At 43.2% G+C, this 12187-nt stretch overlaps 1 protein-coding gene across 4 annotated transcripts in view; it reads left to right on the top strand.

Annotated features, from left to right (window-relative positions):
• LOC118372978 (transcription factor COE1-A-like) overlaps nucleotides 1–10095 on the top strand; it is a 139406-nt gene extending 129311 nt beyond the window's left edge. Inside the window, exons 14-17 of one of the 4 annotated variants that reach the window (XM_052487817.1) lie at nucleotides 86–265; nucleotides 5247–5444; nucleotides 5762–5830; nucleotides 8929–10095. In XM_052487817.1, coding sequence (XP_052343777.1) covers nucleotides 86–265; nucleotides 5247–5444; nucleotides 5762–5829 — 446 coding nt within the window. In that variant the 3' untranslated portion in view covers nucleotide 5830; nucleotides 8929–10095. Of the gene's footprint in view, nucleotides 1–85; nucleotides 266–5246; nucleotides 5445–5758; nucleotides 5831–7462; nucleotides 8184–8928 lie in introns of those variants that run through there. The other 3 variants (XM_052487816.1, XM_052487818.1, XM_052487815.1) reach the window with 3 other exon arrangements.
• Nucleotides 10096–12187: the final 2092 nt, after the last annotated feature.

Below are 12187 nucleotides of genomic sequence, written 5' to 3'. Positions count from 1 at the left end.
CCCCCTCCTCTCCCTCTCTCTCTCCTCCCCTCTCTCCCTCTCTCCCCTGACTCCCCATGTCTCTCCTCTCCTTCTCTACCTCTAGGTTACAGTAGGAGTAGCAGCAGTGCATCTCCTCATGGTTATGTCCCCAGCACCACTCCACAGCAGACCAGCTACAGCTCTGTTTCCACTAGCATGAACGGCTACACTAACTCTGGCATGACCACGCTAGGAACCTCACCCAACTTCCTCAACGGGTCAGCCACCAACTCACCCTATGCTAGTGAGTACCACACTACACTGTCCACACTACACACTAAACCCTCCACACTATGTACCCTATACCATTGAGTGCCACAATAAAAACCCTCCACACTATATCCTACGCTAGTGAGTAACACACTAAACCCTCCACATTATACCCTGCGCCCTACATCCCATGCCCTACAGTAAATGCCTATACTGTACCCCTCGAAATATATAACAATGAATTTAAGAAAGATAGATTGCCAAAAGAGAGAGAGAGGTATAGAAGAGAGAAAAGTACAATGAAAAAGAAAGGGGCAGTGAAAGACCATCGGTTTCTTTAAGACACCTTTTATCGGTGTGTTAGAACAGACTGTCTAAAATGGCTGTCATCACTCTCTCTCCTCCTCACCAAGCTGTCTATAATGGCTGTCCTCAGTCTCTCTCCTCCTCACCAAGCTGTCTATAATGGCTGTCCCCAGTCTCTCTCCTCCCCCAGCTGTCTATACTGGCTGTCCCCAGTCTCTCTCCTCCCCCAGCTGTCTATAATGGCTGTTCTCATTCTCTCTCCTCCTCCCCCAGCTGTCGATAATGGCTGTTCTCATTCTCTCTCCTCCTCCCCCAGCTGTGTATAATGGCTGTCCTCAGTCTCTCTCCTCCCCCAGCTGTCTATAATGGCTGTTCTCATTCTCTCTCCTCCTCCCCCAGCTGTGTATAATGGCTGTTCTCATTCTCTCTCCTCCTCCCCCCTACATGAAAGACGCTTAATTAAATCAATAAACTAATTGCAGGAGAAGCAATTCAATTCCAGCTCTTTGATTCTCTTCGATGTTAACACGAATTTGAACATGCTCAAACGGCCCAGCGATGACAGCAGACACTTTCAATCAAACACACACAGGGAGACACGCATGCATGCAGGCACACACACACACACACACACACACACACACACACACACACACACACACACACACACACACACACACACACACACACTACACAGACACTTTTGATCAATACCTTCCTGCTGGCCGGCTTAGTACTTCCAATTGTCATTAATTGATTTGTTAGATCCCCTTAAATGGATTAATGGCTGCGTCCCAAAAGGTGACTAATTCCCTACACACTACACTACTTTTGTTCAGAGCCCTATGTGCCCTGGTCAAAACGAGTGCACTATATAGGCTGTCATTTGGGACGGGCCTTATGACTTTACGTGCTTGTGGTGGGGGTTTGTCAGGACGGGCAGAGCTATAAAATGTAACTGAACATATTTTGTGTTTTGGGTACCTATCTCTTGTAATGTATCCACAATGTTCCCAGAACCTAATTAAAAGTTCTGGGAACCTTTAAAGAACTCAAAGGCTGCTCTGTCAACATTCTTGCAACATCAAAGGAATGTTTTCTGCACCCTGATACAAACATTATCTGAATGTCAGCACAACTGGACAGTTTTAGTGTTTTGAAAACCTATATCTTGTCATCCCACAATGTTCCCACAACCTAAAGAAACATTCTGGGAACCTTTAAAAGAACAAAATAAATGTGTTCAGGTTAATGTTTTATACAAAAATGATATAATCATCACTTCGCAAATTTGAGGAAAATGCTACCAAAGTTCTACCAACACTTTGACTGTAGTACTCGTGCTGGGAAAAAATTGGACCACTGCTACTCAACTTTTCGAAATACCTACAAGGCCCTATCCCCGCCCTCCCATCGGCAAATCTGATCATGACTCCATTTTGCTCCTCCCTTCCTAAAAGCAGAAACTCAAACAGGATGTACTCGTGCTAAGGTCTATTCAATGCTGGTCTGACAAATTGAAATCCTTCCAGATTGTTTTGATCACGCGGACTGGTATATGTTCCGGGTAGCCTCTGAGAATAACATAGAAAAATACACAGATATGATGACTGAGTTCATCAGGAAGTGTATAGGAGATGCTGTACCCACTGTGACTATTAAAACCTACCCAAACTAGAAACCGTGCACAGATGGCAGCATTTGCGCAAAACTGAAAGCGTGAACCACCGCATTTAACCATGGCAAGGTGACTGGGAATATGGCCTAATACAAATAGTGTAAAAGTAATGATGGACTGTCATTTCTCTTTGCTTATTTGAGCTGTTCTTGCCATAAATGGACTTGGTCTTTTAACAAATAGGGCTTTCTTCTGTACCCACCCCTACCTTGTCACAACACAACTGATTGGCTCAAATACATTAAGAAGGAAATAAATTCCACAAAGGAACTTTTAACAAGGCACACCTGTTCATTGAAATGCATTCCAGGTGACTACCTCATGAAACTGGTTGAGAGAATGCCAAGAGTGTGTAAAGCTGTCATCAAGGCAAAGGGTGGTTACTTTGAAGAATCTCAAATATAACATATATTTTAATTTGTTTAACACTTTTTTGGTTACTACATGATTCCATATGTGTTATTTCATAGTTTTGATGTCTTCACTATTATTCTACAACGTTGAAAATAGTACAATTAAAGAAAAAACCTGGAATGACTAGATGCGCCCAAACTTTTGACTGGTTCTGTACATAGACTTGGAATCACTTGCCACTTTAATAATGGAAACACTAGTCACTTTAATCATGTTTACATAATGTTTACATACTGCTTTACTCATCTCATTGGTATATACTGTATTCTATTCTACTGTATTTTAGTCAATAGCACTCATTGCTCAATCTACTATTTATTTATTTCTTAATTCCATTATTTTACTTTTAGATGTATGTGTATTGCTGTGAATTGTTTTAGATACTACTGCACTGTTAGATACTACTGCACTGTTAGATACTACTGCACTGTTAGATACTACTGCACTGTTAGATACTACTGCACTGTTAGATACTACTGCACTGTTAGATACTACTGCACTGTTAGATACTACTGCACTGTTAGATACTACTGCACTGTTGGATACTACTGCACTGTTAGATACTACTGCACTGTTAGATACTACTGCACTGTTAGATACTACTGCACTGTTAGATACTACTGCACTGTTAGATACTACTGCACTGTTAGATACTACTGCACTGTTAGATACTACTGCACTGTTAGATACTACTGCACTGTTGGAGCTAGGAACACAAGCACATTGCTACACCTGCAATAGCATTTGTTAAATATGTGTATGTGATTTGATTTGTTATCTGTAAAATATATAACAGCTGAACGGAGTCCTGGTGTCTGTAAAATATATAACAGCTGAACTGAGTCCTGTTGGTTGTCTGTACGATCTATAACAGCTGAACTGAGTCCTGGTGTCTGTAAAATATATAACAGCTGAACTGAGTCCTGTTATCTGTAAGATCTATAACAGCTGAACTGAGTCCTGGTGTCTGTAAAATATATAACAGCTGAACTGAGTCCTGGTGTCTGTAAGATCTATAACAGCTGAACTGAGTCCTGGTGTCTGTAAGATCTATAACAGCTGAACTGAGTCCTGGTGTCTGTAAGATCTATAACAGCTGAACGGAGTCCTGGTGTCTGTAAGATCTATAACAGCTGAACTGAGTCCTGGTGTCTGTAAGATCTATAACAGCTGAACTGAGTCCTGTTGTCTATGATATATAACAGCTGAACTGAGTCCTGGTGTCTGTAAGATCTATAACAGCTGAACGGAGTCCTGGTGTCTGTAAGATCTATAACAGCTGAACTGAGTCCTGGTGTCTGTAAGATCTATAACAGCTGAACGGAGTCCTGGTGTCTGTAAGATCTATAACAGCTGAACGGAGTCCTGTTATCTGTAAAATATATAACAGCTGAACGGAGTCCTGGTGTCTGTAAAATATATAACAGCTGAACGGAGTCCTGGTGTCTGTAAGATCTATAACAGCTGAACTGAGTCCTGGTGTCTGTAAGATCTATAACAGCTGAACTGAGTCCTGTTGGTTGTCTGTACGATCTATAACAGCTGAACTGAGTCCTGTTATCTGTAAGATCTATAACAGCTGAACTGAGTCCGGTTGTCTGTAAAATATATAACAGCTGAACGGAGTCCTGGTGTCTGTAAGATCTATAACAGCTGAACTGAGTCCTGTTGTCTGTAAGATCTATAACAGCTGAACTGAGTCCTGTAGGTTGTCTGTACGATCTATAACAGCTGAACTGAGTCCTGTTATCTGTAAGATCTATAACAGCTGAACTGAGTCCTGTTGTCTGTAAGATCTATAACAGCTGAACTGAGTCCTGGTGTCTGTAAGATCTATAACAGCTGAACTGAGTCCTGGTGTCTGTAAGATCTATAACAGCTGAACTGAGTCCTGTTGTCTGTAAGATCTATAACAGCTGAACTGAGTCCTGGTGTCTGTAAGATCTATAACAGCTGAACTGAGTCCTGTTGTCTGTAAGATCTATAACAGCTGAACTGAGTCCTGTTGTCTGTAAGATCTATAACAGCTGAACTGAGTCCTGTTGTCTGTAAAATCTATAACAGCTGAACTGAGTCCTGTTATCTGTAAGATCTATAACAGCTGAACTGAGTCCTGTTGTCTGTAAGATCTATAACAGCTGAACTGAGTCCTGTTGTCTGTAAGATCTATAACAGCTGAACTGAGTCCTGTTGTCTATGATATATAACAGCTGAACTGAGTCCTGTTGTCTATGATATATAACAGCTGAACTGAGTCCTGTTGTCTGTAAGATCTATAACAGCTGAACTGAGTCCTGGTGTCTGTAAGATCTATAACAGCTGAACTGAGTCCTATTGTCTGTAAGATCTATAACAGCTGAACTGAATCCTGTTGTCTGTAAGATCTATAACAGCTGAACTGAGTCCTGTTGTCTATGATATATAACAGCTGAACTGAGTCCTGTTGTCTGTAAGATCTATAACAGCTGAACTGAGTCCTGTTATCCCTCCTGTTTTCATCTGTTGACCAGTCCCCTTCTGTTCCTCTCGCCTCCCCCTCCTCTGTTCTCGTCCCTCTCTCTAACCCTGTCTCCTCCACTTTCCTCATTTCTTTCCTGCCCTCGCCCCTCCCCTCCAGTCGTTCCCTCCAGTCCCACCATGGCCTCCACCACCAATCTTTCATCCAACTGCAGTAGTTCTTCAGGCATCTTCTCCTTCTCTCCGGCCAACATGGTGTCTGCTGCGGTCAAACAGAAGAGCGCCTTCGCCCCCGTTGTACGGCCGCAGACCTCCCCTCCACTCACCTGCACCAGCGCTATTGCTAACGGACTGCAAGGTGAGCTAGCTTGTTGGCTGCTTAGCTTGTTGGCTGCTTAGTTTGTTGGCTGCTTAGCTTGTTGGCTGCTTAGCTTGTTGGCTGCTTAGCTTGTTGGCTACTTAGCTTGTTGGCTAGTTATCATGTTAGCGAGGCAGTAATTAGTCTATGGTCTGTTGGTGAGTTAGCTAGAGCCAATCCAGCTCTATACCGCTCTCCATTTATAATAATGTTGTTGTTTTCTTTACCCTCCTGTCCTACTTTCCCCTATTCTACTTCTTCCATCTTGACCCCCCATATTTCTATTTTTGTCTCCCTCTCTTCTTCCCCTCCAGTAGATCAGTCTTTTGTGGACTCTAGCAAGTACTCCTCCTCCAGCTCTCTTCAGGGTCTGGCCTTCTCCTGAAGTATGTTAGCTCACTCTGTCTCTCACTCCATTTAATCACCCATCCCTCTTTCTCTTCTCCTCCCTTTCATGGTCTTCTGTAGATTATATGCTTCACTCCAACCATCATGCCAACCACAGGGTTTTCTCTCCTTGTCCACAGGATTTCCCTTCCTCTTTATTTGTCTTCTTCTAGTCTAGAGACTAGGGACCAAGTGGGGTGTTCCGGCTAATACTAAGCTAGCTGAAAATAGTGTAATAGTTTTTCCCTTCAGAGTGGCCCGTTGCGTTGACTTTGTGGGTCATAAGAAAACCTCTAAATCCTTTAGGTTGGTCACAGCAGGGAAACAGTGAAACATGTGCGAACCACTGCTTTAGTCTGGCGTAAGGTCTATCTACTGCTTTAGTCTGCCGTAAGGTCTATCTACTGCTTTAGTCTGCCGTAAGGTCTATCTACTGCTTTAGTCTGCCGTAAGGTCTATCTACTGCTTTAGTCTGCCGTAAGGTCTATCTACTGCCGTAAGGTCTATCTACTGCTTTAGTCTGCCGTAAGGTCTATCTACTGTTTTAGTCTGCCGTAAGGTCTATCTACTGCTTTAGTCTGCCGTAAGGTCTATCTACTGCTTTAGTCTGCCGTAAGGTCTATCTACTGCTTTAGTCTGCCGTAAGGTCTATCTACTGCCGTAAGGTCTATCTACTGCTTTAGTCTGCCGTAAGGTCTATCTACTGTTTTAGTCTGCCGTAAGGTCTATCTACTGCTTTAGTCTGCCGTAAGGTATATCTACTGCTTTAGTCTGCCGTAAGGTCTATCTACTGCTTTAGTCTGCCGTAAGGTCTATCTACTGCTTTAGTCTGCCGTAAGGTCTATCTACTGCTTTAGTCTGCCGTAAGGTCTATCTACTGCCGTAAGGTCCATACAAGTTGATAAAGGTGCTGAACTACCAACAGTGAGATCATGGTTTTGACTGCTACTCTTCCTCTCTTCCTCTTGCCATCTCTTCCCCTCTCTCCTTCTCTTTCTTTCTCTCTCTCTTTCCCTTCCTCCCTTCCTCTCTTCCTCTCCCTCTCTCTCTCTCCCTCCCTCCCTCTATTCCTCACCCTCTCTATCTCCCTCTCTTCTCTCCTTCTCTTCCTCTCTCATTCCCTTCCTCTCTTCCTCACCCTCTTTTCCTCTCTCTCTCCCTCTCTCTCTCTTCCCCTCTCTTCCCCTCTCTCTTCCCCTCTCCCTCTCTCTTCCCCTCTCTCTCTCCCCCTCTCTCTCTCCCTCTCTTCTCTCCTTCTCTTCCTCTCTCATTCCCTTCCTATATTCCTCACCCTCTTCTCCTCTCTCTCCCTCTCTCTTCCCCTCTCTCTCTTCCCCTCTCTCTTCCCCTCTCCCTCTCTCTTCCCCTCTCTCTCTCCCCCTCTCTCTCTCCCTCTCTTCTCTCCTTCTCTTCCTCTCTCATTCCCTTCCTATATTCCTCACCCTCTTCTCCTCTCTCTCCCTCTCTCTTCCCCTCTCTCTCTCTCTTCCTCTCCCTCTCTTCCTCTCTCTTCCCCTCTCTCTCTCCCTCTCTCTTCCCCTCTCTCTCCCCCTCTCCCTCTCTTCCTCTCTCCCTCTCACTCTTTTCCTCTCTTCTTCTCTCTGCTCTTTCTCTCTACATGTTGATGACAGCTGACCACAGTGACCTGGCCATCGGTCTGCTGCTCAGACACACAAAAACACACATACACACACACACACACACACACACACACACACACACACACACACACACACACACACACACACACACACACACACACACACACACACACACACACACACACACACACACACACACACACACACACACACACACATATATATATATACATACACACACAGGTCCTTTATTAATCCCACTGAGCTGGAGACAGGACATAAGCTTAGAATGAGTGGGACAGGAATCAATGCAGGGTCAACAACACATCACTGTGTTGTCTTCATGTTGGCACAATGAGAGAATTCCACACAGTATTCCAATTTATATTTCCTTATAAATTGTCACTAAAATATTGTTAATATGTTAACAAGCCGTTAATAAAAACAGAGCCCGTGCAGGGGTGTGTGGTACACCAGTGAACACAATAGAAGTTAACAGGCCTTAAACGGCACCATAGTGCACTACTTGGCCATGGTTAAAACTAGTGCACTCCATAAGGAGTTGGGGACCATGTGACACAGCCTTGGAAGAGCTGGTTAGACCACAGAATAGCATGAAGAGATTCTGAAAACACAATGAGCTGTTTCAACTGCAGCCTGTGTGTTCCATGTTGGCTGAGACACAGAGAGATGTTATGGTTTTGAAGGGGCGAGAAAGGGCGAGAGAGAGAGTTCTTTGTACACCAGATGCTGGAACACATTTGCTGTTATGTGACTGTTCTGATGAAACACAGACTGACCTCTCTGTTTCCCTCTCTTTCTTTCTTTTTGTCATTCTCTCTCTCTCTCTCTCTCTCTCTCTCTCTCTACCTCTCTCTCTCCCTCTCCCTCTCCCTCTCTCTCTCTCCCTTGCTCTCTCCCTCTCTACCTCTCTCTCTTACCTGTCTCTCTCCCTTGCTCTCTACCTTTCTCTCTCCCTTTCTACCTCTCTCTTTACCTCTCTCTCTCTCTACCTCGCTCTCTCAACCTCTCTCTCTCTACCTCGCTCTCTCTCTCTCTCTCCCTCTCTACCTCTCTCTCTACCTCACTCTACCTCTCTCTCCCTCTCTACCTCTCTCTCTACCTCTCTACCCCTCTCTCTCTACCTCTCTCTCTCTCTACCTCTCTCTCTCTCTACCTCTCTCTCTCTCTCTCTCTCTCTCTCTCTCTCTCTCTCTCTCTCTCTCTCTCTCTCTCTCTCTCTCTCTTTTTACCTCTCTCTCTCTTCCTCTCTCTCTCTACCGCTCTCTCTCTCTCTCTCTCTCTCTCTCTCTCTCTCTCTCTCTCTCTTTACCTCTCTCTCTTCCTCTCTCTCTCTACCGCTCTCTCTCTCTCTCTCTCTCTCTCTCTCTCTCTCTCTCTCTCTCTCTCTCTCTCTCTCTCTCTCTCTCTCTCTCTCTCTCTCTCTCTCCCTATACCTCTCTGTCTCACACCCCTTCCTCTCTTCCCACAAACAGTGATTCCCGGGATAATTGTTCCATCCATGAAGATCTGTGAACGTTGAGGATTTGGGAATGTTGACAGGAAGAGAACATGTCTGATGTGTCTCTGTGTCACACTCCTACCCTCTGGACCGGAATAGAATACTGAACTCAAAATGGAAGCCTTGTTAAACTCAGGCCTTTGTAGAAGGAATCTCATTGGAAGGAAGAAGGATGAAGAAGAGGATGACAATAACATTTTTGATGTAATTTCCTTTCCCGGTGAATTTGTGAACCTTCTCAGACACAACTTGGAGTCAAATAATAAAGTTATTTCAAATCAATTGAACTGAATTGAACAGAATTTGATTTAATGGAATTGACAAAATACTGTATAATGCCTCATGACCCTGTCCACACCCCAACTGAGTGATAATATGTATGACCTCATGACCCTGTCCACACCACAGTTCAGTGACAATATGACTGACCTCATGACAAAAGCATTTATTTATGTTTTCTGTGTATTTATTGGTATAATGTTTAAGTTTGATCTATTGTATGCCTTCTTACAGACTGTAACACGTACAAACAACACTGAAGCTGATTGGCTTTAAGGGTTTGTGTAAGTAGATAGCTCCAACATGACTGGATAAGAGTTAACAGGGGTTGGAACAAAGTTGTCTCGTATCAGTTTACATTTAGTAACTGTAAACAATGTATAGCCTCAAAACACGGTTAAACTTAGAATTTCCATCTCGTGGCTGGTCAGTCCTTGCATCCATAGCCCTCTCTATGGATTTGAGAGTAGTTAAATATCTCCATCTCATGGCTGGTCAGTCCTTGCATCCATAGCCCTGTCTATGGATTTGAGAGTAGTTAAATATCTCCATCTCATGGCTGGTCAGTCCTTGCATCCATAGCCCTGTCTATGGATTTGAGAGTAGTTAAATATCTCCATCTCATGGCTGGTCAGTCCTTGCATCCATAGCCCTCTCTATGGATTTGAGAGTAGTTAAATATCTCCATCTCATGGCTGGTCAGTCCTTGCATCCATAGCCCTGTCTATGGATTTGAGAGTAGTTAAATATCTCCATCTCATGGCTGGTCAGTCCTTGCATCCATAGCCCTGTCTATGGATTTGAGAGTAGTTAAATATCTCCATCTCATGGCTGGTCAGTCCTTGCATCCATAGCCCTCTCTATGGATTTGAGAGTAGTTGAATATCTCCATCTCATGGCTGGTCAGTCCTTGCATCCATAGCCCTGTCTATGGATTTGAGAGTAGTTAAATATCTCCATCTCATGGCTGGTCAGTCCTTGCATCCATAGCCCTGTCTATGGATTTGAGAGTAGTTAAATATCTCCATCTCATGGCTGGTCAGTCCTTGCATCCATAGCCCTCTCTATGGATTTGAGAGTAGTTAAATATCTCCATCTCATGGCTGGTCAGTCCTTGCATCCATAGCCCTGTCTATGGATTTGAGAGTAGTTAAATATCTCCATCTCATGGCTGGTCAGTCCTTGCATCCATAGCCCTGTCTATGGATTTGAGAGTAGTTAAATATCTCCATCTCATGGCTGGTCAGTCCTTGCATCCATAGCCCTGTCTATGGATTTGAGAGTAGTTAAATATCTCCATCTCATGGCTGGTCAGTCCTTGCATCCATAGCCCTCTCTATGGATTTGAGAGTAGTTAAATATCTCCATCTCATGGCTGGTCAGTCCTTGCATCCATAGCCCTGTCTATGGATTTGAGAGTAGTTAAATATCTCCATCTCATGGCTGGTCAGTCCTTGCATCCATAGCCCTGTCTATGGATTTGAGAGTAGTTAAATATCTCCATCTCATGGCTGGTCAGTCCTTGCATCCATAGCCCTGTCTATGGATTTGAGAGTAGTTACATATCTCCATCTCTCAACTTTTTACTGAAACAGTGGTGGGGACAATAGTTTGTTATTGATTCAACTGCGGAATGCCCCTTTAAATGTTTAAAACAGACTGAGCTGAAAGAACTGAACTTCTACAATGTTGATGAATATTTTTGCTGCTTACTTATCAAAGAAATGCAATCAGAGATGTGCGTTTCCCTTTTCATTTCAATCAGAAAACACATTTTTATAAAATATCAGATTAGAAGTACTATTTATGTAATATATTTGTGTTTATAAATATCAAATTGATGGGTTCATGATTGGATTTATTTTTCTTTGTTTTACCGAAGTTATACTTTAAATATAATATAAACATGAATATGTTCTTAGGCAGCTCTCGACACAGATGGTCGTTTCACTGTCAAGCTCTCATCTACTGTATGTGCAAGAAGCACGGATTTGGAGACAAAAGGGGGAGTTCTGTATAACGTTCTCATTTAAGTAATGTATTTATCTTTTGTATGTGTACATTTTGCATTGCTTCTTGACCCTAATTCTGTTTTTTTTCTGTGTTAGTTTATCAGTGTCAAAGTGTCACAGAGTTATGTTTTGTCACCCACTATGTAAATGCGATCTCATATTTTATGTACATTTTATTTTGTACATAGTTTATTTTGTGCTGTGTTGTCGAGCCAAAAGCTTCCATGTTATTTACCATCCAAAAATGTTGTCATTTCTTTCATTATTTGTAGGTTAATAAAAGTTTAGTTTTTCCCGATTTGAAAATGTTTGACATTTTATGTCCAAAAGCAGCATCTTATTCTGATAGCAGTTAGTTTGGATCTCTACTAACTGTCCTTTTCTAATCTAAACATCAATCCATGCTGAATTTACCACTTTAACAGTATTCACAGTCAGACACTTTATTCACCATAGTCAACTGGTTCCTCCTCTCCCTCTCCACCTCTTTTCCCTCTCCCTCACATTCCTTTTCTCCATCTCTCTTCTACTCTCCCTGTCTTTTCCTCTACCACTTCTTCTCTCCCTGTCTTTTCCTCTACCACTTCTTCTCTCCCTGTCTTTTCCTCTTCTTCTTCTTCTTCTCTCCCTGTCTTTTCCTCTTCTTCTTCTTCTTCTCTCCCTGTCTTTTCCTCTAACTCTTCTTCTCTCCCTGTCTGTTCCTCTTCTTCTCCTTCTCTCCCTGTCTTTTCCTCTTCTTCTCCTTCTCTCCCTGTCTTTTCCTCTTCTTCTTCTTCTTCTCTCCCTGTCTTTTCCTCTTCTTCTTCTTCTCTCCCTGTCTTTTCCTCTTCTTCTTCTTCTTCTCTCCCTGTCTTTTCCTCTTCTTCTTCTTCTCTCCCTGTCTTTTCCTCTACCTCTTCTTCTCTCCCTGTCTTTTCCTCTACCTCTTCTTCTCTCCCTGTC

This window comes from Oncorhynchus keta, chromosome 30, assembly GCF_023373465.1.
Source record: "Oncorhynchus keta strain PuntledgeMale-10-30-2019 chromosome 30, Oket_V2, whole genome shotgun sequence".
NCBI lineage: Eukaryota > Metazoa > Chordata > Actinopteri > Salmoniformes > Salmonidae > Oncorhynchus > Oncorhynchus keta.
Note: the sequence above shows the minus strand (reverse complement) of the source record. Positions and strands in the feature narration are given on the sequence as shown.